Source organism: Podarcis cretensis, assembly GCF_951804945.1.
Source record: "Podarcis cretensis genome assembly, chromosome: 4".
In the NCBI taxonomy this organism is placed as follows: domain Eukaryota; kingdom Metazoa; phylum Chordata; class Lepidosauria; order Squamata; family Lacertidae; genus Podarcis; species Podarcis cretensis.
In genome coordinates, this window is record NC_137173.1 from 41097442 (window position 1) to 41124559 (window position 27118).

At 39.3% G+C, this 27118-nt stretch overlaps 1 protein-coding gene across 3 annotated transcripts in view; it reads left to right on the forward strand.

Moving 5' to 3' along the window:
- The window catches only part of EPHA6 (EPH receptor A6), a 347761-nt gene that overhangs the window by 24523 nt on the left and 296120 nt on the right, over nucleotides 1–27118 (forward strand). For all 3 annotated transcript variants that reach the window (XM_079974767.1, XM_079974768.1, XM_079974769.1), the window contains exon 2: nucleotides 7869–7933. In XM_079974767.1, the coding sequence (XP_079830893.1) occupies nucleotides 7869–7933 (65 nt within the window). The remainder of the gene's footprint in view (nucleotides 1–7868; nucleotides 7934–27118) is intronic.

Here is a 27118-nt window from a genome sequence, read left to right on the forward strand (position 1 = left end):
TGCTAGGGAGTGACAGTCTGTTCAGATGTGGGCAGTTTGTGATGTAGGGTGGGGAGCCTACTTTTGAGTCCTTTGGCATTCTCAACAAGGTGTGTCTAGCAAGCTGGAAACAGACTTTTAAAATGGAATTTTCTGAACTGGACTGGGGTTCGCTGCCTCCCTTAGTTGACTCTCTTGTTCTATTACTCATATTGTTACTATGAAATGAAAAAAAACATAACTAATAAGGGCTGGTTTTTTGTAATGTTGTTGTTGTTGTTGTTGTTGTTGTTGTTGTTGTTGTTAATAAAATTGTTAGTCACTCTTCTCACAGAGTGACCCACACGTAGCTTTTGTGCTTTTCAAGGTGCATGACAGGCGGGAAAGTAACAGCTGCAGATATTCCCACCGTACAGCAACAGGAAAAACAGTATCACATACTGTAACATTTTTGCTAGTCACAAAGCTTTTAAAAGGCACAAAAGCCCTCACCAGACAAAATGAAGTGGCAAAGATTGTCCTGGTTGAAGCTTTCTAAAACACCACCTTTCCTTGGCCAGGACCAGCCTGTCTCCTTCCCTCAGAGTAGGAGACACCCAGTTTCAGGCCTATGTTTTTAGAGCTATGCCAGACAGTGACTTGAGAACTCAGTTAAGCTACCTGAACTTGTACAGCACCATAAATCCGGTGCTCATGGTTTAGCAGGCAGCATTTTGCCTCATGTTCCTAAGGGGTAGGATGCTTTTATTTTGTTTTATTTCATTGCTAAAAGCTTGCCTCAAGGATGGGACTGTTTTTAGATTGTGTCTGGTTGTTAAGTGTGGCAGCCTGCCATCCATGACCTACTGACTCTGAAGCTGACTGTATCAAGTGTAGTGTATGAGGGATGCTGTGGGCTCTTATGGGGACCCCAAAAAAGCAGTTGAGCAGGCTCTGGCAGCCAGGTGCCCCTCCACATATTTTGGACTACCATCAGCCTCAGCCCCACATCATTCTGCAGAGAAATAGGTTGGTGAAGGTTGCCATAAAGCCATATGTCTGATGGCCATGACCTAGTCAGGCTTGTTTCTTTCAGGCATTTCTTCCTCCTTGGATTCCCACCTGCTTTGTCCGTTTAACTTCCTGCCGGTACTACTGAGTTTCTGCTCCCTGTGTGAGCTTTTCCCATATCCCTTTAGTGTACTCCATTTCTCGGGTTTGCTCTTTTCCTCAGTCAGTTTCTTGCTGTTTTCCTCAGTCCTCTCCTGTAACTACGTTACCTCAGGTTTCTGTATTTCTCTCCCCTAGCCTCAGGGCTTTCTTCTCCCCCACCTCCTTTTATTCCTCTCCCATTTATTTGGAACAAGGGTATCTTACTTTATGAATAAAAACCCAGCAAAGACAAAAAGCAAATAAAACAACAACAAAAGTAAACAGCTATAAAGTGAGAGGGGGTTCTCCTATATGCTCTTCTCATACCTTGCCAGCACAGCTCTTCTTGCTTCTAACAATCTCCAGAGCCACCAATGTATCTTTTTTAAAATATTCATTCATTGATATTGTTATATTGCCTTTATATAAGCTGTGTAGGTATTCTTATTATATTGTGATTTATGGGGGGGGTGGGTTATATATAGATAAATAATGGTTGTTGCAAGAAGCAGATTGTACATTGGGACTGGGACATTCAGAAGTGTCTCACATTTAACAGATGGAAATAGGGACATCGTGGTACACCTTTTTCACAACGCCAAAAATGCATTGCCTGAGTTCTCCCACAACTGTTGAGACTCTTTCTTGCACCTGTGGTGTGCTGTGTTGGTTTTCCTTGCAGCAGCCAGCCTCCCCACAGGCTTCTGAAGCAGGTATATTCGGAAACTGGTTGCAATTTTCATAAAGCAGCTACAACCCAAGCACATTTGGCAGTGCTTACAATCTGGGCAGGGTGCAAGACCTCTTGAAATAATGAATTTAGACATAGCCTAGGTTTGTTCACATAGCAGAAGCCAATTCCAATGCAGGCATGCAGGCATGATAGTACCATTTTAAAATCCAAGTATCTGGGCCTCCATGTACCCCCAAATGCCAAATAAGAAATAGTGATTTTCCAGAAATATCTGTAGTGGCTCGGGAATCCCAGCCTGATGGGCAGGGAATAAATTATTATTATTATTATTATTATTATTATTATTATTATTATTGAAACACTGCCTTCAAATATCTTTTAATTTTATCAGAAAAGTTGTCTGTGAACACTCTGTATTTCTGTCAATACATAAAATGTTTATGAACATTCTAAGCAGGGGTGGCTAACCTCCAGATTTTGTTGGACTACAACTCCCATCAGCCTTTGTTTGTTGTGATGTTACTACACTAACAAAGACGTGTATGTAAGTGTTCCCTCAATGCAGTGCTTTTTTCTGGGGGTACGCAGGGGTATGCATACGCCTAAACATTTTTTGAATCTTTGTACTTTTGTCTATATACTGTAATTATTTTTCCTGATTTGAATTACAAAATGTTGATTTTCTTGAGTCAAACATTTTTTTAGAAAAAAGCACTGTCTCAATATATTGATGTACATGGAGAGTCCCTTCATGTATGGGGCATTTAAACTGATTTTTTCTCCTTTCCATTGAATTAAATGACAGACTTTTATAGTAAACTAGTCCACAGCAAACAGAAGGATCATGACTTCTAATTATTCACGGATAACTCTTGGGGTAGGCTAAGATTATTATTTTTAAAAAAATTAACCTGCTAAATCCAATACAAATTTGTTCTTCCTCTTTCCCCTCTTTTAATGTACAAAATAGGAAGCTTATTTCTGCACTTTCAAACCTTAGAAAGGCCAACTTCCACACTCAGTGTATTAATGTAAATTTTTAAATCCCCTTTATACTTTTTGTTATGCTTTTGGATTAGGCTCTTTTGGAAAACAGGCAGCTATTTGGGGCTTCTGAATATATTCTGAATGCACTGTTTTCTTCAGGCAGAACAATTTGCACAGCGGTAAAAATTATAGTTAAAAATACTAACCCTGGGTAGGCATCTATTATACCCATTATCCTAGAAAAGTTTCTATGCAAATATTGTCAAAGATTTCAGCATAGCAGGAACATTTTCTAAGCCATTAGAGTTGTTTTGGTAGAAAATGCTGCTAGTGAAAGTTGAAATAAAAAAGCTGTATTGTTAGGAGGTCCATATTTTCCCCATTTTAATTGCCTAATGGTACTTGCCAAAGAGACTGTAATTTTATTCAGCTGTGTAGCTTACTTTATAAAGCTTCAACTCTTAGTTGTCATTATTTTTTGAAGAATAAATTGACACCAAAGAATAAATTGTGTGTGCAAACTTGATGATCACACTAGGATGACTTTAATATCAGAAAGTCTGGGTACAAGAGCTAGACTAGTTCAGCCATCCTCAACCTGATGCCCACTAGCAGGGGCTGGTGATTGTTGTAGTCTAACAACATCTAGCAGGCACCATGTTCAGAAAGTTTCTTCTAGAACCAGGGAGAGGATAGCTTAGAACACATATCAAAAAAAAATTAGTCTTCTGAGCATATATTTAGGACTATGACCTAATAATGTAATGGGAATACTGAGCAAACATCCATAGACCAACCTGTATGTCCTTGTGGAGTTGCTTTACATAGATATGAAATGTCTTTTTGGCAACTCTAGGCAGTGGAGCAGTTAGGTAATTTTTAGTCTGGACTCAGTGTTCTTACAAAGCCTCCCTCTGTGCTCTTCTATGTTATCAGTGATACAAAACAGTTATTTCTAGTGTTCACCAAAGACATACTTGGTGAATATTCAGCAGCATCCTGTTTGGCTTTGGGATGTAAAAGCCATTCCATGTATTGCTTGCCTCATCACTCCTTTTATACTAGGATGAGGATTAAAGGTAAAGGTAAAGGTACCCCTGACAGTTAGGTCCAGTTGCAGATGACTCTGGGGTTGTGCGCTCACCTCGCTTTATAGGCCGAGGGTCGGTGTTTGTCCGCAGACAGCTTAACCAATTAGTCCAGGAGGTTTACTATAACTGGACAGCTTGTAGCTTCATAACCCACTTGTCTTGTATTGCATTTTCCTAATCAATACCTTTGTGATTTGGTTCTCTAATTATGTCACATTTTATTATTCAAACATCATACATTGACTTCTAACAAACTTTCCCTGACGAATAAGCAAGCCAGAGACTTACTTCAGAGATTAGACTTTATGGCCACCTAATGCTGCTGTTGAGCTGTCATTTCTACTTAGAGAAATATTAGGTGCATAATGTATTATCTACAGAGGCTTACAGTTTAAAATAAATTGCTGAAGACAAAACTCACTACCCTTGGGTCTTCCAAAACTGAACTTTATTTTTCTCCATAGAGCAATTAGACACTTTTTCAAAGTTCCACAAAATACCAAAAACTACGTTGGATGAATAATGCAAATAAAAGCATTTTTACCGGCAATTTAATTGCCTTTGTGGCTCATCCTAGTTTGTGTGTTCCTTCTTCAGTCACACTCATCCATGCAAAATTTTGGATGTTCTTAGTAGAGCTGCCTCCTATGTTATGGAGCAGAGGCAAAATAGATTATGCCTCTCTCGTTATAATCTAGTTCAGTACCTTTTAAAGGAGTCAGCATGCGTTTAACTATCTTAAAAACATAAGAAGATCCCTGCTGAATCAGAACAAGCCCATCCAGTTTAACATCCTAGTCTCACATTGGCCAGCCAGATGGCTATGGAAAGTTCACTAGCAGGACATGAGTGCAACAGCACTTTCCCCAGTTGTGCTCCCACCTACCAAGGAACTGATACTTATTACGCTAAACCCCTTTTAAAGGAACTGATACCTATTTGTCTAAATCCCTTTTAAAGCCATACAAGTTGGCATTGATATGCCTCATGGTAACAAATTTCATAAACAATTTCTGTGTGAAGAATAATTTCCTTTTGTCTGTGCTGAATCTTCCACACTAAGCTTCATTTGATGACCCTGATGACCCATATGAAAGAGGGAGTAAATGATTCCCTATCCACTTTCTCTACAGCAGGGGTTGGCAAGATTTACCTCTCCTGGGCTGCTTCACTCCAGTGGAGATCCCTCCATGAGCTGGATCGCGCCCGCCCACCCACGATTTCCAGCATCTGTGTCTTCACAGGTGTGATTTCCGGTGTCTGCGTCTACACAGACGGGATTTCCAGTGCCACAGAAGTGAGTCCCTGCCCCACACTGCACCGCTTAATGCAGCCCATGGGAACTTGCCAAGCAGGCAGCTCAGTTTGGGGCAGCTCGTGGGCCAATTAAATGACCCCCGTAGGCCACTTGTGGCCTATGGGCCTTAAGTTGCCGACCTCTGCTCTACAGCATGCCTCATTTTATACTACATCATTCATTTACACAGCTCTATCATGCCCCCTCTGTACTTGCCTTTTTTCTAAATTAAAAAGGCCCAAATGTTGCAACCTTTCTTCCACCTAGTAATAATGTTAGACGCCCTTTTCTGAACCATTTCCAGCTCTACAATATCCTTATTGATATAAGGCAAACAGAACTGTACATAGCATTCCAACTGCAGTCACGTCATGAATTTGTATAACAGCATTAGGATGTAGAGGGCCAGTGTGGTATAGTGGTTAAGAGCAATAGACTCGTAATCTGGGGAACTGGGTTTGCGTCTCTGCTCCTCCACATGCAGCTACTGGGTGACCTTGGGCCAGTCACACTTCTTTGAAGTCTCTCAGCCCCACTCACCTCACAGAGTGTTTGTTGTGGGGGAGGAAGGGAAAGGAGAATGTTAGCCACTTTGAGACTCCTTCGGGTAGTGATAAATCCAAACTCTTCTTCTTCTTCTTCTTGGCAGTTTTATACTGTAACCAGCTTAGAGGTCTTTTGTTCCACTAATTGGTATATAAATGTGGTTAAAATAAATTTGCAGGTTCTTTCCTAATGATGCTTAACACGTAATAAATTTCACAGCTACCATACTGTGGATCAACATTTTCATACAGCTATTAACCATGGCCCAAAATCTCTCTCATGCAGTCACTGCCATTTCAGGCCCAGAAACATATACAGTGGTATCTCAGGTTAAGTACTTAATTTGTTCCGGAGGTCCATTCTTAACCTGAAACTGTTCTTAACCTGAAGCACCACTTAACTAATGGGGCCTCCTGCTGCTACCGTGCCGCTGCTGCTGCCCGATTTCTGTTCACATCCTTTTTTATGTTTTAGGTGATATCACCATTGATATCCTTGATTAATTTATGAGCAGAGGGCGATGTATAGGCTACAAATTTATTGTAATGTATGATGGTGGTCTTTGTTTTTGTTTTGCTTCGGTTCCTGTCTGTCTTTTGTAAGTTTTAGCGGTTTTAAATTTGGAGGTTTAAGTATAACATGTTGGTATGGGAAACTGTCGTGTATCGGGCCAATGGCCGTAATAAAGATCAATCCAATCCAAACCTGAAGCACTATTTCTGGGTAGGCGGAGTGTGTAACCTGAAGCGTATGTAACCCAAGGTACCACTGTATATGAAGTTAATATATTTCCACCCCAGTGGGCATTACTTTACACTTGCTTTCACTGAATCACATTTACCATTTTAATGCCTGTCCACCCAGTTTGGAGAGAGAATTTTGGAGCTGTTTGCAATCTCTTTTTGTTCTTGACAGCCTCTATCATTTGGTGTCATCAGCCAGCTTGCTCACCTTGCTGCTCATGCCTAACTCCAGATCATTTATGAACAAGCACAGTTCCTAGTACTTATCTTAAGAGGACTCCACTTCTTATATTTCTCAGTTGTGCACATTAGAAAATAGTAGCAGAAACGTATATACTTTGCTGATACGGAAAACAAAGAGATTAGGTTAGGTTCAAAATGGCAGTCAAAACTCAGGTGGGAGTTATGCACAACCACGGGCGTTTTGAACATTCTTACTTTGCAGCAAGTCATCAGCACTTTAAATTAGAAACATGGTTTGCTTGTTCCAATGGGCAAGTGGAAACTTCCACACCTGGGTTTAATACATTGAGCTCTTAGGTAAAGGTAAAGGTACCCCTGCCCGTACGGGCCAGTCTTGACAGACTCTGGGGTTGTGCGCCCATCTCACTTAAGAGGCCAGGGGCCAGCGCTGTCCGGAGACACTTCCGGGTCACGTGGCCAGCGTGACATCGCTGCTCTGGCGAGCCAGAGCCGCACACGGAAACGCCGTTTACCTTCCCGCTGGTAAGCGGTCCCTATTTATCTACTTGCACCCGGAGGTGCTTTCGAACTGCTAGGTTGGCAGGCGCTGGGACCGAGCAGCAGGAGCTCACCCCGCCGCAGGGATTCGAACCGCCGACCTTTCGATCGGCAAGCCCTAGGCGCTGAGGCTTTAACCCACAGCGCCACCTGCGTCCCTACTACCTGTGTGCTATTGGTGCTTTAGATGTAAGGTCACATAGAAGGAGCCCATGCCTTGCCCCCTTCCCACAACAGCATCTCCCTGTAATGGAAATGGTGTTGCTGTGGAAAGAAATCATAGCATGGGGCTTCTTCCCATGACCTTGAACTTTTAGAAAGGAAGGAGGAGGAGCCTTATTGCAGAGGCTGATGTAAGAATGGGCATTCATTGTCATTGAACTGCCCTTCTTTCTTCTTTTGTTATGGTTTTTCAACTTCACTTTGTATTTCTCTGTTAATTTGTTATGTTTTAATACTAACCTCAGAACATGCCAATCTTTTTTCTTATTTTTGTAGAAAGTAAATGTTTGCTATAAGTAAGTTTTATTATCTGAGATGAAAAAAAAATCAAAGCAGCTGTTATTTACAGACAAGTTGTAAATCTATATGAGGTTTTTTTACATATCTGTATAAAGTGGGTTTTTCTTTCAACTAATTAACCTTTTATTTATTTCTAGTTGTATTGCTTGATACAACCTCTGCAATTGGAGAGCTAGGATGGAAAACCTATCCTCTAAATGGGGTAAGTCTATCTATTTAGATTTTCATTATTCTGCATTTGCAGTTTTAAAATAAAGTCAAACAAATGGGCAGTAACTTTGAGGACTAATGCAGTAGGGACAAGTGTACTCAGCTCAATGAAAAACTGGGATTTAGTAAATATTTCTAATAATAGAACTGCATACATAAAAGGCTATACATACAAAACAGCATAAATATTTATGACAGTTAGGATTTTTGTTGTTAAGGTGTGAATATATTTTTTTTGCAATCTTGTGAAAATTATGATTTACTTTTTTAAAAAGTATATGAATGAATGTTATACTTCAAATCATATTGAGCATGATTTAAAATGTATATTAGGGCTATCTGAAAAGTGTAAATAGGAAATTTCCCTACTTGCTGTTAAGAATATGAATGTTACCTAGATTTTGTTTTGTCAGGTTTAAAAGTTCATTATTGCAAACATTAACCCCAGTTCAATGAACCATCTGCAAAACAGGGTCCCATTGCTAGCCATGGAAGTCATGGATCAGCAAATGCAAGCTGTTGCTTAACAAGGGGAAAGCCCTAGCTGCACTTGCATTAGTCAGCTGTTGGATTCTGGCCGTGATGTTATGCAAATATAAAATACTGAGGATACAAATTGTTGGGAGTGCTTTATGAAGCCTCAGCTGTCATAGCTGGTGAACTGCTAGTCTTGCCACATTTTGTTATAAGTTATTGCAACACTCCTACTTGTAGAAATGAAACAAAGTTTGAGAATACTATGGGTATGCAATGAACCCATGGAGTGATTCTGTACACCTGTTTCAATCTTGGTATGAGACCAATATATAAACATGATAGCTCCAGTAAATAAAATATGAACAGCAAAATAATCAGATCTAGCCTAGCCTTTTGTCGGTAGGTCCATTCGCTCCTTCTCGGACAGGAGGCTTTGCAGGCGAGCCCCAGGGTTCCTCTGTGAACTGGCCTATTACGTACAGGCTGGATTGTCCTTCTGCTGCCAAATTGGCCAATGGTGGCAGGAATTAGAAGACATTCCCCTGGGCACAGGACCAACTGACCAATAACGGCACTTGGCCCCACACCCAGGGCAAAAATAATTTCCCAGCCTGCTGGGCCTTTTGGCTTCTCTCTTGGCTTCTGTTGTTCAAGGAGCCTTCCAGGATTGCCAACTTGACTAAAATATTGGGGTGGCTCAGGTAAGCCCTGCCCCACATAATCTATCACATGACACAGCACACGCACACACTACTTGAATGCCAATGCCCATCAACTTGGGGGGAGGGCCTCCTCAAATATTTTATTGGGGAGGGGCAAAGAGACCTCAGCCCCTAGGAGTTGGTTCCTACAGCTCCTCTTGTCCTAGCATTACATTTGACATTACATTACTGGTGTATAAGCCACTGCGGTATGTGGTCTACTCACTGTGGTCAGGTAATGTCAAAAGTACTGTCATGTGAGAATGACAAGTCCATGATGTGGCCCCTTCAGATTCTAGCATTGTTGAAATTTTCATAATGGGCACCTCTAGTGAACCACTTATCTCCAGCTTTGCTTATGTGATCTCAATCTTATGGCACTATTAAGGTATGAAGGGATTATTAAAAAAAGGTCTTGGAATCAGCTTCTGATTGGCAAATGGAAGTAACTTCTTGCAAAAAAGAATATTGACAGTCCACATGCTTTTCTGTGCATAGCAGTACCTATAAAACTAGGCCCTATATGTTTACAACTGGAAGTAAGTGGCAGGAGTGCTCTCATGATTAAAACATAAAGGTGGGAGCAGCTGTAAATTCATAATTCAATTTGATTGGTGCATGTGAGAGATTGAGAAAAGGAGATCCCCCCCCCTTAGAAATCATTAGTTCTTCACTTCAGAGATCAGGTTACGCTTTCCACTTGGCTAGTTCACTTAACAGCACATTGGAGGAACTTGTATAGTTCAACTTTTAATTAAGATGCAATATATTTAAGCACTTAATCCATTTTATAGATTAGCTTCTTATCCTGAGAACTCTTTAAATTAAGCAATTCTGTTGGCAGTATATAATTTATTTTTATGTGTTGTGTTGCCTTTTCAATGCTGAGTTTTTATGACGATGCTTGAGATGGTGCAAAATAATCAGAGATGTGGGGCACATATCACCATGCAACTCCTTTTCAATTTAGTGAGTTTTGTGCAGCAGAACATCCTGCTTGGTTGTGTGCACAGAGTATTGAAAGTGGTTTAATTTTTGTTTCCTCCTTTGGCTCTTTTTTTCTAGGAATATATATTATATTTCCTCAATACCGAAATATATATTTTTTTAAAGTTCTTTTAGTGACTCTGCCCTTAGGGACTTTAAGCAATATGGCATTTCTTAATCTTAGACTGTTTTCAAGTTTATGGATTTAATTTTTCAAGGTTTTACAATCCTTTTTATTCTCGGGTTGTATTTCCAGTCTATTAATAAGTACAATTTACATTTGCAGTCCTCTGTATTTTATATTTTTAACTCTGAAATGTGTTTTCCTTGGAAAACAGAGAGAAAACAAGATGTGGTATACTGTATTTATTATTATATTCATCTGCAGAATCCTTCTTAAAATCAATAGGATGATAAGAGGCAGATGACTCCAGTTTTTTAAACTAATTCATCTTCATCTGAGATTAAAAGTCCCACCAGATTACTCCTTAATTGATGCTGGTAGTAGCCAGATGAAACTGGGTGTTTTGAAGGAGATCGCAGAGCTAGGGTCAAAGAGCCACTGCATTCTAAACCAGTCAAGTTAATGGCAATGAGCCTAATTCAGGCCTATTGGCCTGCAGTTAGAATTATACAGTACTAACACTCACCTTCCACTCAGATTGGCAGAAGTAACAGGGCTCTGAAGGCAGCAGAGATTCCACCGCTCTTTACTGATAAAATAAAATAAAATACTGTACAAATTGTAGTGTAAATTACCAAAGACTTGTTCAGAAGGGAATGGGAAATGAAAATATATTGAGACAGAGGGAGAAATATGGGATAATGAACAAAAAATGGCTGCTTAGTGTACAAGGGAAAAGAGGTGATGTGCTGATGTTGAAAGTCTGAGAGGGAGACTAAATTAGAAAAATGAAAGAGCATGATATTACCTTCTTACATTTATCCTTCCTTTATTATTTATCCAAAGCATGCCAAAGGGTGGGAATCCTCAGTGTTGGCACCTAAAGGGAACTTACGTGTGAACGTAAGGGCAGGGTGATAATCTTTACTTTTCAAAATGGGGTGGAGTGTTAGCCAATAACCAGTTTCCTGGTTTGGACATAATGGAAAGGTATACCGTAGTTAACAGAACACATGAATGGAGGAGCAAACCAGCTGAGTGTGGGGAGAACAAGGCTAATTTACATCTTGGATTATTAAACTGAGAGATGACTGCTGAAACCCAACCATTCCATTGAAAGCCTGAGGAACCTCCACCCCACACACCTAATTAGAACTAGCACGGGTCCTAATTTGGCCGCCAAGGTAGTTTTCCCCAAGCCATGCCTACATCCTCCACATCTGGTATTTTATATGAATTGGGCTGCAGCCACACACAGAGAGACCAAGAGGAAAATTTATCAGCTTTTTTTTTTTTTTAGAGGTGAAAGTTTACTGGTAATACCACCTGTGAGTGATAGAGGTTATTTCAGCTGCTAAGAGAGTCTGTTAGTCTTGTTTGAAATTCACTAATATTAATTAAACCCTAGAAGTGAGCATTAAAAAGAGCTCTGAATAGGTCTATATGAATAACTGAATATGGCATATTCTGTTTCTTTGTAAAAAAAAATAGAGGCATACCTTTCTGAAAACTGTCAAGTTTAAACCCTTATGTTGATTACATGACCGCTCTTTAAAATGATACCCAGACAACCTCTTTTATTATTTCCATCCATCTGAAGAAATTAATGAAAACCCAGTAACAAATTCCTATACTTGATTCTGGGGGGAAACAAGCAAATAAGAGAAGACCGAACTGATTGCTACTCCCCACTATTCCAACAGCTTCCTCACTACCTTCAGTGTCTTCTTTCTCCCCCAAATCTATACTCTCTATTATCATTTTATCACTTCTGAATAGGTAGGGGGGATATCATGTGTATTAGATAAAACTTCAGAACTGCTGGGAAGATCTATGAAGGGTTTGCTTTCTGGTGTGCTGCTTCACTCAGTGTTTGAAGTGACAATTTTCCTCATGTTTCAATCATTTGTTATTTTCTCACTTTTATAATTCCATAAGCAGGAGTTGGGCTCAGTATTTCAGAAAAGGGCCCGGAAAGTTATTTGTCTTTGGACCTATTAAAATCAGAAGGCCATTTCATGAAATGTGCATGTAGGCTGTGTGGTAATACTGCCATTAAAGAGGGGGGGGAGAGGGAGGGAAAGAGAAACATCTCTGAAAGATCAGGTTTATCTTTAGAACTGTATTAATCAGAAATAAGGTATAGTCAGTAATGGGTTTGGAAGAAATAGGTAGTACCTGGCAATTCTGTACAACAGTGGTTTCTGGTGTATTGAAACTCGATTCTTGCCTAGAGCTGACATTTTGTGATCCAGGTACATAACTTTCAATTTTTTATTTTAAATTTTTACTGGAAATTTTATTTACAACATAACATAAATCCCCCACTCCAATACAGAAATCCACCCTCATTAAACATGAACATAACATACAATAAGCATAACATACAACAATGCAAACAACCAAATAAAAGACTTCATTTATCCTGTATCTGGCTTCCTTATTTACTTCTTATAAGCTGTTTCCTTCTGAGTAATTATTAAGATTTTTCTAAATTATAACTTAAATATCCACAAAGTCTCCTGCAGACATTAATCAAAACAAGTTCAGGTATGTATTTTAGGGCCAGGTGCATAACTTTCAAATATCCTTATGTGAGAGATAAATGGACATAGGAAGCTGCCTTATACTGACTTTATCCAGTGGCCTACCTTAGCTCAGTAATGACTATGCTGACTGGCAGCTGTCTATACTGTCAGGTTCCACTGTTTCTTTCAAGTGTTTCCTTCCCAGTCCTGTTGTCTGCTACCTCCTTTACCAACCATGGTCAAGAGCAGAGTGGTGAGCAAGGCAAGGGCAGGAGTAAGTCCACCTAAAGTTGCTACTTTTCATTCTTTCCTCAGCAGGATCGCTCTGTCTTAAACAGGTTGAAATATATCAGGCAACACTTTTCCCTGAATGGAAATGCAGTAGTGGAGAAAGCTGAATTTTGGCTGTTACACAGCTTTTATTTATTGTTCGAATAAATACATAAGATAAATAAGACTAGTTCAAGGTAGCTAACACGAAACAAGATGTCAAAGCAACATAAACATGCAAAAGTAAAAAACTTGAAACATGAAGCTAAGACCAGTGGAATAAAAAAGAAATCATCCAACTAAAACCAATTTCAGCAGAGCTTTTCTTTTCTGTTTTAAGTCTCAGCAAATAAAAACACTTATGAACCAATGCTGTTTATAAGAAAAAGGAATGTTGGGTTTTTTGTTTGTTTTACTGCCCAGTAAAGGGACATTAGCAAAGAGGCAAAACAGACATCCCTTAGAAGTTCCAGAGCTTAGGTGCAGCCACTGAAAGAGCCCACTCCCTACGTTCCCTACAACCACATGTTCACCTGAGGAAGCTGGGGCATTCAAGAGGGCTCCACTGAAGATTTAGCAGGTTAATATTAAAGGAATAAGAGCCTTGCTAGGACAAGAGGTGCTAAATTTACTCTCACTGTAGCTTCAAAAGCCATAGCTTTCATCTCAGTGGATCAATTTGAAGTTTACATTTTCAAGGCTATCTTTACAAGGGGAAGGGCAACAAACACTATTTTATTTTTAAATGAATGCTGAGCCTGGAATCCACATGGTGCCAGTGTTAAACAGGGAGTTTCTTGTGAATCTTCCAGCACATCAGTAAGCTGTGCTTACTTTTTTATATGCACACCTGTGTCTAAAATAGCTAATTAGAACACATCTGCATTGAACAGTCTAGTGTGAGCACCCCAGATTGTTTGGCTACAGCAGGACTCCTGAGAACATGTAATCCCTGTGATTGCAGCTATTGTAAATGCTTCCTTGTCAGTTAGCAAGCTTCCGATGAAATTAACCACAGATGTAATTACTTCACTTCATAAATGTATTCCACTCCCTGGTGAGCTCTTCTAAGGCTTTGAATAATTTCCAGTTGCTGATTTATTTATTTATTTATTTATTTGAAAGTTTCAGGAAGGAGTCTGTGGTGCTAAATTTATCATAGTATGCAAACAGTTGTTTCATATTGTTGATTTTGAGGATTTTGTGGTTTGTTGCTTGCTTCCAGTTGATGTATGATTTTGCTCTTTCCTTTTATAATGATTCACAGTATATTTTTCACTCAACCATAGAATATTTGTCTTTTCCTAAACCAATTTGATAACATTGTTAGGCTCTCTGGCATCTCACTTTTGCTCTTCCCCTCTCCCTCTCTTTGCATTGTTTATCTCATAGCTGTCAGTCCACTAGCAGTTTGTTAGCTATGATCATTTGTCTTGAAGTGATACATGTTTGTAGCTTCTCAAGGCTTTTAGGGCGAAACTAGATGTATCATTAGAAACCACACCATGAATTTCCCTTCTGAAACAACAAGTGTGGACACTTTGCACTGCTGATGAAAGTCACACCTCCCCATGTGGCTTCTTGGGACATATTTAGTGGCATGCCTGATTTCATCCTTAAACAATGGCCAATCTGGGAGGACACACTCTGCATTGACCCTGATGGGCCAAGATTGGCTTGCAGTCCAGAGGTTCCTTGCCTCTGATGTAGGTCAGTCCCTTATTGAAAGGCAATATGTCCTTTGTTTAAAATTGTGGTAGGAACCTGCAGCTTCAGTTGCAAGTAGCCTTCAGTGTCCAAAAACACTATGCACATTACAGCCCACTCTTGTTCTCCAGATTGCATTTCTGACATCACTTCTCTCTCTGTGTGTGTGTGTGTGTGTGTGTGTGTGTGTGTGTGTGTGTGTGCATGCTCAACTCTATTCTATTTGCTAAAAGAAATTGATTTGGTTTGAATATTCACCCAGTTGGAAAAGTACAGTTTGTATGTTTATAGTCATACAGACAATAGTGAAAAGGGCAGTAAGTGTAAAGAATAAGAAGTCTACTTGAATATTTGAAATCTTGGGAAAGATGGGAAATGAGCTTGTATACTGAACATAAAGTCAATGTTTATGGAAATTCATATCTGTATATGTTCTGATATATTTTAGAGTCTAGGGAAGTACCACTAACAGTAATTTTATTCAGAATCACCCCCTGAAGCTATCAAGTGGAGTAGTTGCATGTCACTGCCTCAGAAATGTTTCAGAAATTGCCATGTTTCCACAGATATCGTGATGCAGGAGCAAAGTTCAAGCAGTTGCCATTAGAGATTCTGTTATTTTCAAAAAGACTCAAACTCTCCTTTTAGCCACAAAGTTGGCACCTTATAGCTAAGTGTCTAACTACCGGGTATGTTAAATGTAGCACTACAGCATTGTATGTATCAAATCTGAAGAACCATTGAGTATCAGGCTCAAAAAATTAATACACATTTTTGTGATTTTCATTATCTCATCCATCCACATAGGTAAGTTGTTAAGATTTCTATTCTACAAATTGGTGAGGCTGAGATATAAAAGATTGTCCAATACCATTTAGTATATCAAGGGTTGTTCTGGAATTCTCTCTCATATTTGGGAATAGCAGCCTGTCCACTTGGTAGCAGAGAATGTCTGTGTAACTGAAGCTATCACTCTAAAAAAAATTAAAATTGATGTTGTTACATTAAGAACTGGGCAGCCTGGATTCAAGTATGCTAGCTCCTGCAGTTTCTGAGTTGCTCCGTATTTTAAAATTAAAACTATTTTATTATTATTTTATAATCTGTAAAGGTTATTTCCCCACTTTAAATTAAAATTTATTTTATTTTTATTATTATTATTTGTTTCATGTGAGCTGCCCTGAAAGCTTTTTTTGTTCTGAAACTGAAGGGCACATTTAAGAATTTTAAAGAAAGCAAAACCAAATCAATGCTTGTTGCCAAACTGAAGGGCACTGCTTGTAGAAGGGACCCACCTAAGGAGGTCAAAGGAGATGTACTGTGGGAAGGGGAAGAGGGAGGAAGGCAGGCAGCGGGGGAAGGGAGGGAGCAAGCAACAAGCTGAGGGAACTGCTGGCTTCCCTGAACAGCCTATAGACTTAGACATCACCAAAAACCTAGTGTGCGAGTTGCTGCAGGCACTGACTTACATCTGAACACTAGAGACACAAACCTTGTCCTACTCATCTGATGACATCTGCAGCACTAGTATGGAGGCCATCCAACAGTTTCTGTGTAGAAAATTAGGAACTGAGTTGGAAAGCGACCTAAGAGAGACTTTGGTGGATGGAGTCAGCAGGATGGTAACAAAATATGCAGAGAATGAAGCTGAATGACAGACAAAAAAATCAGGTGATACCAAACTGGGAGGGGTAATTAATGTTGCAGAAGACAGAATTGGGATTCAAACTGACCTTAACAAATTGGAGAACTGGCCCAAAACTAACAAAATGAATTTCAGTAGTGACAAATGTAAGGTTCTGCACATAGGCAGAAAGAAACAGATGTACAAATATAAGGGGGGGGCACCTGGTTTACTAGTAGTACATGTGAAAAGGATCTAGCGGTCTTAGTGAACCACAAGGTTAACATGAGTTAACAGTGTGATGCAGCAGCAAAAAAAACTAATGCTATTCCAGGCTGCATAAACAGAAGTATAGTGTACAGAGGTAATAGTACCTCTGTATTCTGCCTTGGTGAGACCACACCTGAAATACTGTGTCCAGTTCTGGGTGCCTCAACTTAAGAAGTATAAATTGACAAGCTGGAACGTGTGCAGAGGAGGATATCAGGATGATCAGGGGTCTGGAAACCAAGCCTTATGAGGAATGGTTGAAGGAGCTAGGTATGTTTAGCCTGGAAAAGAGAAGACTGAGAGGAGATATGATAGCCATCTGAAGGGCTGTCACATGGAAGATGGGGCAAGCTTGTTTTCTCCTGCCCTGGAGGGTAGGAGTCAAACCAATGGCTTCAAGTTACAATAAATGAGATACTGACTAAACTTAAACATTGGGAAGAACTATCTTACAGTACGAGCTATGTCACTATGGAATGGACTTCCTCAGGAGGTTGTGGACTCTCCTTCACTGGAGGTTTTTAAGCAAAGCTTGGGTGGTCATATTTCTTGGATGCTTTAGTTGAGATTCCTGCATTGTAGGGGGTTTGACTAGATAACCTTTGGAATCCCTTCCAACTCTATGACTCTTTGACATTTCTGGAGTATAAGAAGCAGAAGTGACCATGGAGCAGATGCTGGCTGACACGTACAAGAACAAGTTCCTTCAAATGGCCTGCGAGTCACGCCAGCAAGATCTTGACTGTGAGTCCTGAAGACCTGCTCCCTGCGTTACAAGCCTTTTTCCCACCTGGTCTGGGAGGGTGGGGCCCTGAATGACTCCAGCTACAAAAGCTGCTAAACACACTCTTGGGCTGTGGTATTGTTTAGGGTGCTTTGTTTGGGTTTGGGTTTGTTGTTGTTAATGATATTAATTTTTATATCTTTAGTTTTAGATCTTATGACTTATGTGGATACTATTTCAATTTGATTGTGTACTTGTTGATTGTTTGTGTGACTGGACCTAATGGTCAGGGGTCCCTTTACCTTTTTATTTATGAATTTTGTTATGTTTGCGATTATGTTGTAAGTTGCCTAGAGCATGGTTTTAACTATGGGAAAGCAACATAAAAATAAAATGATGGTGATGATGATAAAAAAAAGGATTAAGATGCACTTGGCGCAGTAAACATCTGGTCCAATACTGATTCTACTTAGCAACCTCACATATAGCTCAATGATCCAATGTTGACTTCATATTGGTTGTTTAAATTCTTCCACAGTGCAGTGTTATTGTGGTCTGAGGCAAATATATCCTCAACCACCACCACCACCACCCGTCCTGCAGAAAAAATCTGCAGCTATGTGGAGCCTTTCACAACTAAGGTGGCATCTATCAGCTGAAGAGTGACTGGCTGGTTCTTGGAAATGTATGGAAACTGGCTGCCTAGTCTGGTGTTGAAGGTTTTTGCCCAATGTATTTCAAGGTCCCTGCACTAATGTCCTTAGAGTTGCACAATATTAAGACCTAGCACTTCATGAACACAATGCCCTATATGGGAAACTTTTCAAGGGTTGCATTAATGGTCAATGACCTGTCAGGTAATTATGGATGAAAGCACGGGCTGTCTTTATCCATAGTTCCCAACTTTCTTCATCTTCTGGTCTGCACCTTTTAAAATCACGTTTAGTTTTGTACAATATGCTCTTACTGTGATTTATATTGTCAATATAAGTAATTAAAAAGAGCAATTAGCATGTAATATATGAATGCAACCAGTTCACTGCACCAGTAGATATTATTGTTTCCCTAATTAGGGCCTTTCTGTGTTGAGAAATATGTTAGTATCCATTTCAAGTCATAATGGCTTAAAGGGGTTGATGGAGTTCCTTTTTAACTCCAGCATAGCTAAAGAGATTGCTTTGACTCTCTGTTTCATGTGGGATAGCTAAGGGGATTGACTTTAGCTCCCTGATTCTTGCCATAATGATTAAGGGGATTTGCTTAAATACCCCATTTCATGTGGTATAGCTACTGTAAAAGGATTAGCTTTAGATCTCATTTTCATGTGGGATAGCTAAAGGGATTAGCTTTAGCTCCTCATTTTATGCCACAGTAACTAAGGGCATTTACTGGAGCTGCCCATTTAGTTGCTCTAAGGACTCCTGCCTTTTATAACAGCTTTATCTTTTGCTACTAGTATCAGATAAAAATAATCAGGTTGTATGTGTATTTTTATTCCAGTTACCACACACTACATGGCACTTAATTTTTTTCCTTAAAGTGATTAACCTAGCACCTTTTCTGTGTATGGATTTAAAACAAGTCATAGTAGCGCTGACCATCTCTCAGCCGATTAACAGTGCTTTTTTTCCTTTAAAAAATGTTTAGGGGTACTCTCATTTTTACTCAAGAAAATCACTATTTTATAGTTCAAATCAGGAAGAATAAATACAGTGAATGGACAAAAGTACAAATATTCACAAAATGTTTAGGGGGTATGCGTACCCCTGCGTACCCCCAGAAAAAATGCACTGCTAATTAGACATCCTCCTTTTACACCCTTCCTAGTCTCTGCATTCAGCATACTATATTGTCTGTACTCCCTCTAATGTCTCTTTACTCCACTTCTACGTTCACAAAATCTGCTGTCCAGTTTCTTCTATCTCTTATTCACTCATCCCATAATTGTTGTGCATGTCACTAATTGGAACCTTGTTTTTCTATGTTTATATGTTGGTCATCACAATATGAATACCAATTTACAACGTAGAAGCTTTCCCTAGGCCATTTCTGGAACTCGATCCCAAATTCTCCCTGACTCCAGTTCCAGTGGTGTATCCATTATTTATTTTTCTCTTTCCTATAAAAGAAAAAAGTAAAACCAGGAGGACATTAGCAATGTAACGTGATATTTACAACACATAATGGTTTTGATTTTGAAACAGAGAATTCAGGGGTGTCTTGTTGGCATTAACTTGCCAATATAGCACATCCCAAATATGTCATGATGCCAAGCATAAAGGAGCAAACAGGTGTTACTGCAATGACTACCGTAAGGTTTTATCTTTGGGGAGGTCTTTTCACAGATTGCATTAAACTTAGTAACTTTCACATTCTTTTTTCTGACACTTAAACTGTATAAGAACATTAACTTGCCATCCACACACGCACATATAAAATGCACCTTTTTTCTCCCAAGCAATATTGCCATATGCACCAGTAAACATCAATGAGAGTTATGTATAAATAATAAGAGGCCGAATTGCAGCTTTTGTGGATAACATCTAAAAGCTAAATATAAATAAATATGCACAGATTTCAAAGAAAGCAAGACACTATATATTACAGTTGTGATGATTTGTGAATAGATGCTGGGCTCTGTGCTGGACACTAAATGGGCATTTAAATTCTTTCCAATGGCAGTCCTTTTGATGTACTGCTACTAGATAATGCGCCTTTATTAAAATTCAGAGTACATTTTATACCCTACAAGTAGGAATATTCAGGGGGGAAAGATACGGCACTTCAGTAAGAAAGCAATAGCTCAGTAGTAGAGCACATGCTTTGCATTTATAAAGCACCTTCTTCAGTCCCTTGCTTCTCCAGTACAGGGAGGAATCTTCGGAGGCTGGACTGGAGAAGCCCTCTGCTGAAGACACTAGAGCAGGCATAGGCAAACTCGGCCCTCCAGATGTTTTGGGACTACAATTCCCATCATCCCTGACCACTGGTCCTGTTAGCTAGGGATGATGGGAGTTGTAGTCCCAAAACATCTGGAGGGCTGAGTTTGCATATGCCTGCACTAGAGAATCATTGCCAATCAGAGTAAGCAGTGGTAGTCGACATTAACCAAAGGCATATCATAGCAAGTAGAAACAAGCCTAGAAGCAAATCCATATTCAGTCTCCTCTTCCATTTTTCTAGAATATCTGGTGTTCAGAGGTATACTTCCTCTGTCCCACTTACCTACCTTGGCTCAGCGCCCAGCTTCAACTTCTTCCTCCTGGAAGCATGACTGGTGTCAACACTTAGCATTTCGGCATCAGGTAAAAGTGTACCTGTTTGCCCAAGTGTTTGCGGGATTTTAGCAAGCCATTGTAATGAGTGCCATTGTAGGTTCTCTAGGGTTTTTTGAGTGATTTGTATTGTTGTTTTCTCTGCTATTTATTTGTTTTTGTGTTTGTGGTTTCAAATGAAGTGTAGTGCACCCTCAAAACTTTAGATGAAGGGTTGGCTAAAAATATGTTTCATAAATACATTGTTTTACTTATTTGACATCGTTCCCGCTTCCCATGAAATTCCTTTTGTGTTTTGAAAAATTGTTGGATTTGATGGTATCCTTTACCTTCTTTAAAACCTATTGCTTAAGGTCCCTATGTTTCTGGGTGCCTGATTTATATTTTTAGTCAGACATGGGAGTAAGGAGTGTGTATGCATGTTAATTATACACAGTTGACAAATGCCCGTTATACATTGTTTCCTGTCCCTGGGAACTGTCAGATATTCTGGGTATCATGGAAATTGCTCTGGAAGAAAGAAAAGCTTTTTTTCAGATTCATTTAAAATATTGTTAAATGAATATTTTGTTCTGCTAAAGTTATATTATTCAAGTGATTTTGCAATGATTTTATTGACTAAAAATTCAAATTATATCACTAAACATGCATGCACATAACATTTGATACAATAGACATCTTGACAGCATACCTTCTCCACTGAGCTCTATTGTTAAATCTTATTTGGACTGTGGGAAGACTGCAAAGTTACCCACTTAAGCAAGTTGCAAGATTGAAAAATGTATTCCTTTTTCCCGCTCCTTCCAGTTTATACATGGTATAACATATCTTGGCACTGTGCGTTGTTCCACAGTTTCATTTGCCTTGATGTAATCTTGCACATGGCAAAGCCCTACCCAATGGCTTCAATATACATAAATATGTTTGCACTTTAAAAACTACCTCCTGAATTAACTAAGTGAATGGTGAGCCTCTTATAGAAGGGGAAACTGTGTGTATGCAGTGGAACTCCTGAACTGAAAAGGAATCACTGAATTAGGACAATTATCTCATTTCCCAGGTTACCAATTACAACTACACACTTCTGTTATTTGCTGATAGCCTTGAACAGTTTAGGCAGCAAACATGTTCCTAGAGAGACAAGCCTAATCTATACATTATTTCTTCATATGCACCACAAATAGAAACAAGAAAATGTAAAGCTAATACATTTCCTTACTTTCCTTAGACACTTTTGCTTGTTTATGCATTTCTGAATCAAGGTCACTGTAATCACACTAGTCACTCCTGGATACTTAGAAAGGTGTTGTTTTCTATTTGATTCATCATTCTTTGTTCCTAAACTAACATTATAAAGATGCTGACCAACATAGTATTTAAGATGGAGAATAGTATTTGGTATCTGAAGAAGTGTGCATGCACACGAAACCAAGAACTGACTTAGTTGGTCTTTAAGGTGCTACTGGAAGGAATTTTTTTGGTTTAAGATGGAGAATTATTGATCTTGAGATTTTAAAATTCCCTTTAAAGTTAAAAGTATTTTTATTAATTATTAAATATAAAAAGTACACAATCTTCCTACCATTATTTTAGTTTGTTTGTGTGTTCCCAACCCCCCCCCACCCCTTTTCAGTATATGACAAAAAACAATATGAACTTTAGGCTACATTCTAGTGCTTATATTTGGAGAACATGAGTTTGTAATTACACTGTTTTCCTGTGGTAGATTTTTTTATATTATAGCTCCCATAGCCTGGCACAAAATCCTGAAAAAGCCAGCTATTTCTCTGAGAAAAAGAGAGGAACTAAATGTTTCTAAAAGCCTAGGTTTCCAAACCATCATTTGCTAATATATTTACTTATTGTAAGCATTTATCTATCCTGCCCTCCCATGAATCATTCCAAGGAGAATTAAGATAATGAAAAATAGACAATTATCAAGTACAAAAATAAAACCCAATAAACATGTTAAAATGACCAAAAGCAGACAAATTATTCACAAAAATTGTACCAAGTGCATAACACAAATAATCTTAAGAGTACAGAAGTCTCTCTAAACAGGTTTTCCATACCACAGGAAAAAGCCGTAAGTGTGAGAGCTAGGTAAGCCTGTCTTGGGAAAGAGGCAGACATGCCTCTTTTGTCCCCAGCCAGCACAACTCTGAAACTGATGGGATATGCAAGAGTCTTTGCACAATATTTTAACAATCAGGGAGATTCTACCTTGTTTTTAATCCATTTGGGGCCATTAAAACCATAGCCAGTACTTTGAATTGCAGTTAGTGTACGGAAACAAACAAGAAGCTGTTTTTTACAAGAGAAGAGAGCAGGAGGAGAGAAATATTATCCAGAGATTGGAATTTATTTCAGAGATGCATTAAGAATTTTTATTTAATTTTATAGGTTTTTAAAAATAGTTTCCAATTTTAGTAATGAAGATTAAGGCTTTTCCAGATTCAAGAAATTAAACACCATTCACATCAATTGATAAGGAAGTTTGAAAAACAGCTGAGCAGAATAAACACTATATTACAACAAGCACTGGAGCTTATCTCCTTTCTGGTCCACCTACATTTATAAGGGAGGAACATAATCCCATAACCAGCTGCTGTTAACATTTTGGCTGCTGCATTGTGCAGTGCACTGAAGTTTCTAGATACTTTTTAAAGGCAGCCCCATGTAGAGGTCATTGCAGTAGTACAATAAGAATATAACTAAGGTATCCGGCACCATGGTCAGATCCAACTTCTTTAGGAACAAGCATAGCAGGTGCACAAATTAGACAGAAGCACTTCTGGACATGAAATGCACCCAGGTTATATACCTGAGGAGTGCAACCCCATCCAAAACAGATTGGATTTATATTCCAGTATCAACATTTCTGCAGACTAGGTGCACTGCTGTCCTGCCTAGATTAAGTTGCAGTTTGTTCACACATATCTAGCCCATTACCAACACCAAAAACCAGTACAAATGGGAAGAAGACATAGAGCCATTAGTATGCTGATGATGATACTCAAAACATATATCCAATTTCCCTCATTATTTTTATGTAAATTTAAAAAACCATAGGTGACAATAGGAAGCATAGCTAATAAGATAGCCTCCTCTGGAGCTGACCCTGTAGGAAAGACTAGAACCACAGTAGCACAATATCGCCAAGTCCATCGTGGCCAGGCAGTCTAGAAGGATCCCATGATCTATGGGAAGTGCTCTTTCATTCCCACATTCTCAGCATGTTCACACTTGGCCATATACACAGAGATTGGAAGATGGCAGGATTCCCAAGGATGTGCTTTACAGGGAGCTGGCTTCAGATACCAGGCCGTTGACACACCAATTCTGTGTTACAAATATGTCTGCAAATGAGACCTGAAGGCTGCCATGTGGGAATCCCTTGTGGACCACCACAGTGCTTAGAGACAAACAATTAAGTCATGTACTGTATTCACAGCAGCGACCAGAGGAGTAATGACTGCTGGGAGGAGCACAGAGAGAAGAAAAGCCATGGTGCCTTCATCCAGCAGCACAACTGGATGCCTTCATCCCAACTGTAGCAAAACATTTCTCTCCCTTATCAGTCTCTACAGCCACAGCAGGCACTGTAAGTCTCCAATGGTTTGACTTCACCCCCAAAGGCACACTCCTCCATTGTCTTCTGAGACACACAGATGCCAATAACAAAAAGAAATGGTAATTATGTTGTATTCCCAGAGGCATTTTGGAAATTCATCTATAGACAAAATATCCTAGGAATTCCTAGAGGAGCTAAATGAGTTTCAGTGGAGCTCATGAAAGTTTTGGGAGAGTAAATATACACTTGCCAACATGCATTCCTACTGGAATGGCTCTTTTTAATGTATGCTGCATCACAAGGAAGATTGAACTTATTTTCAATGCCAATAGAACTTTTTCATGCAAAGTTATGAGACTTCTGTGTTTTTACTCTGCATAGTGAATTTATTTCCTTTCACAGCCATGACAAAATTTTCATCTCTCCTCCCTCGCCCCCCATTCCTCTCCTTGAGTTGTCAGATGTACTTTTTATTCTGGATAAGTAATTCCTTTCTAAAATTGGCTTCTCTCTCTTTCCTTTCATCTTCCCCCTCTCCCTGAACTTGGCAGCTACATTAAGGCACTTTGATGTCAATACAATTTACCCTCCTTGGAAAGCATAAGCTAATTGTTATTTGGCAACTATAAGATGGCTGGCTACCTGTTACCTATGTACTGTTAAGCGGCTGCTAAATTCTCTTTACTGGGCTCCTTTTTATTGCTGCTGTCTCAATTTTGCATTGCTGACTGCATTTTCTCCTGGCTTTCATTTGTTCCCATTTTATTTGTTGTATTCAAAGTCACCTAGTTTTTGACTTCTTCCTTCCAGTTTTATCCACATGAATGCAGATGACTGCAACAAAGGAGCACTAATGCTTATGGGCAGGTGAACACACTTTATTAATCCAGACAGCTTGCATACACTTCAGGATGCTAGCCATACTTTGTCAACCACAATCCCTTTGTTTCTTTTCTTTGCTGCAATATTTGAATACTAATTACGCTGTTCTACATCCCTTAGAGCTCAACTAGCACAACCAATTCAGCTCCTATCCACTGATTGGTTATTGCTGGCACAGTCTTCATTACCTACTTTTGTCTCTTGGTCTTTTCTGACCTCAGCTATGTTAACTTATTAGCATGTAACACAGAGCTTAGGGATCCAGCCAACAGAAAACTAATATATGCCTGTAACAAAAACACAATGTTCTAGAATATAACACCACAACTTTCTGTCTTTGCATCATTCTCACATGAATACATATACATACACTGTGTGTGTGTGTGTGTGTGTGTGAGAGAGAGAGAGAGAGAGAGAGAGAGAGAGAGAGAGATTTATCTTATGAAAGAACAAATTTATATGAGTTTATGGCTCAAATTGCTACAGCTGGTTGTTATTATTAACTTCCCTTCCTATTTCCTCTTCTTTTGAATTGTCTGAAAGTGTGCTTTCGCTATATTTATGTTAACTGCTGGTGGCATATATCAGCAGAGGGGCATGGCCATTTTAATATATGTGTGCAGATACACACATTCTTCTTTACTATTACATTACCTTTCAGCCCTATACCTACCATTCAAGCATTTGATGTGCCAAATCCCAAGAATAATTTGGTTTTAAACTGAGCATTCTCTGCATGAAGCAACTGTGAACTTTAAAGCCCCTTGGCTGCAGGGAGCCTTTCCCACTTGCAGAGCCAAACAATAGTCCATATTTGCTGCAACTAGTGCTGCCCCATAATTGCATGCTTATTACCTGTTTTCTCACCCTTGCCTGAAGTCACACAAGCCATTCCTAATGTAAAAGGCCATCAGCAGCAGATAGAGGAAAGCAAACAGCAGGTGGTGTCAGCAAAGAAACTATTAAAAGAAAGTAAAATTGAGTATTAGCTTGTTTCACACAGACCAGGATGCCTCCACAAACCAGCAGTGCCCTGTGTAAACTTGCTTCAGGCTGGAGCTAGACTCTCCCATTTTCTTAAAGTCTTAATGAGAGGGCTCACAGCCAGAAAATCTGTTGGTGGAATTCAAAGCAAGATGAACAGAAGTAATATGAAAAGGTGAAACAATTCACAAGGTAAAATAGAACCTGTGCAGACAATGTCATTAAGAAGGGGAAGTTGAGATTACCTGAGAATAACCTGACTTCAGACACTGAAGTGCCACATAATAGTAAGAGCTTTTCATTTTGGAGAAACTTTATTGAAATGTGATTGCTGGGAGAATTTAGTCCATGCTGCAAAATAAATTTGACATGTTGGTTATGACAGCTCAGCTTGACATTGTAGGAAGAATCAATGAAGAGGACAGTAACAGCTTATGTAGTGCAATTTACTGGTGGAGAACGCTTATATAATGTAAAGGAAGGGGAAAGAAGCCTTAAAAGGAAATAAACTGTTCTGAAAGCAGTAGCAGACAGGGGAAAACAAACAGTTTTGAGAAACAACAAAGCCCTATTTGGTTTCTGTATCTTGTCTCAGATTTTTTGGGGGGAGTAAGGGAAGATAATAACCTAGCCTAAAGAGATTACTAACTACTAACTTGCATGGTGTGTTTTGTTCCATAGCACAGACCAAAATAGTGACCTCAATAGTGTCATCTAATCTTCTTTACAAAACTCCAGAATACCAGGTGCTGAATACAACACACAAGCGCGCGCACACACACACACACACACACACACACACTATCAGCACCCTGCTTGCATTCTCATACTGTACTGTCAGGAGTTTCATTCATACCACTGACTTTTACTCATTGGAAGGACAAGGGAATGAAAGGAATGTGGCTACAGCCACAGACGTTTTCTCAGTCTGAACATATCCCATCATTTGTGTGGATGGGGGAAAGCATGATCCTGCTCCAAAGCAGAGCAACACATCACCAGCGATTTGAATGGTCTGTTACAATTTTACTTGAAAAAACATTGAAACCA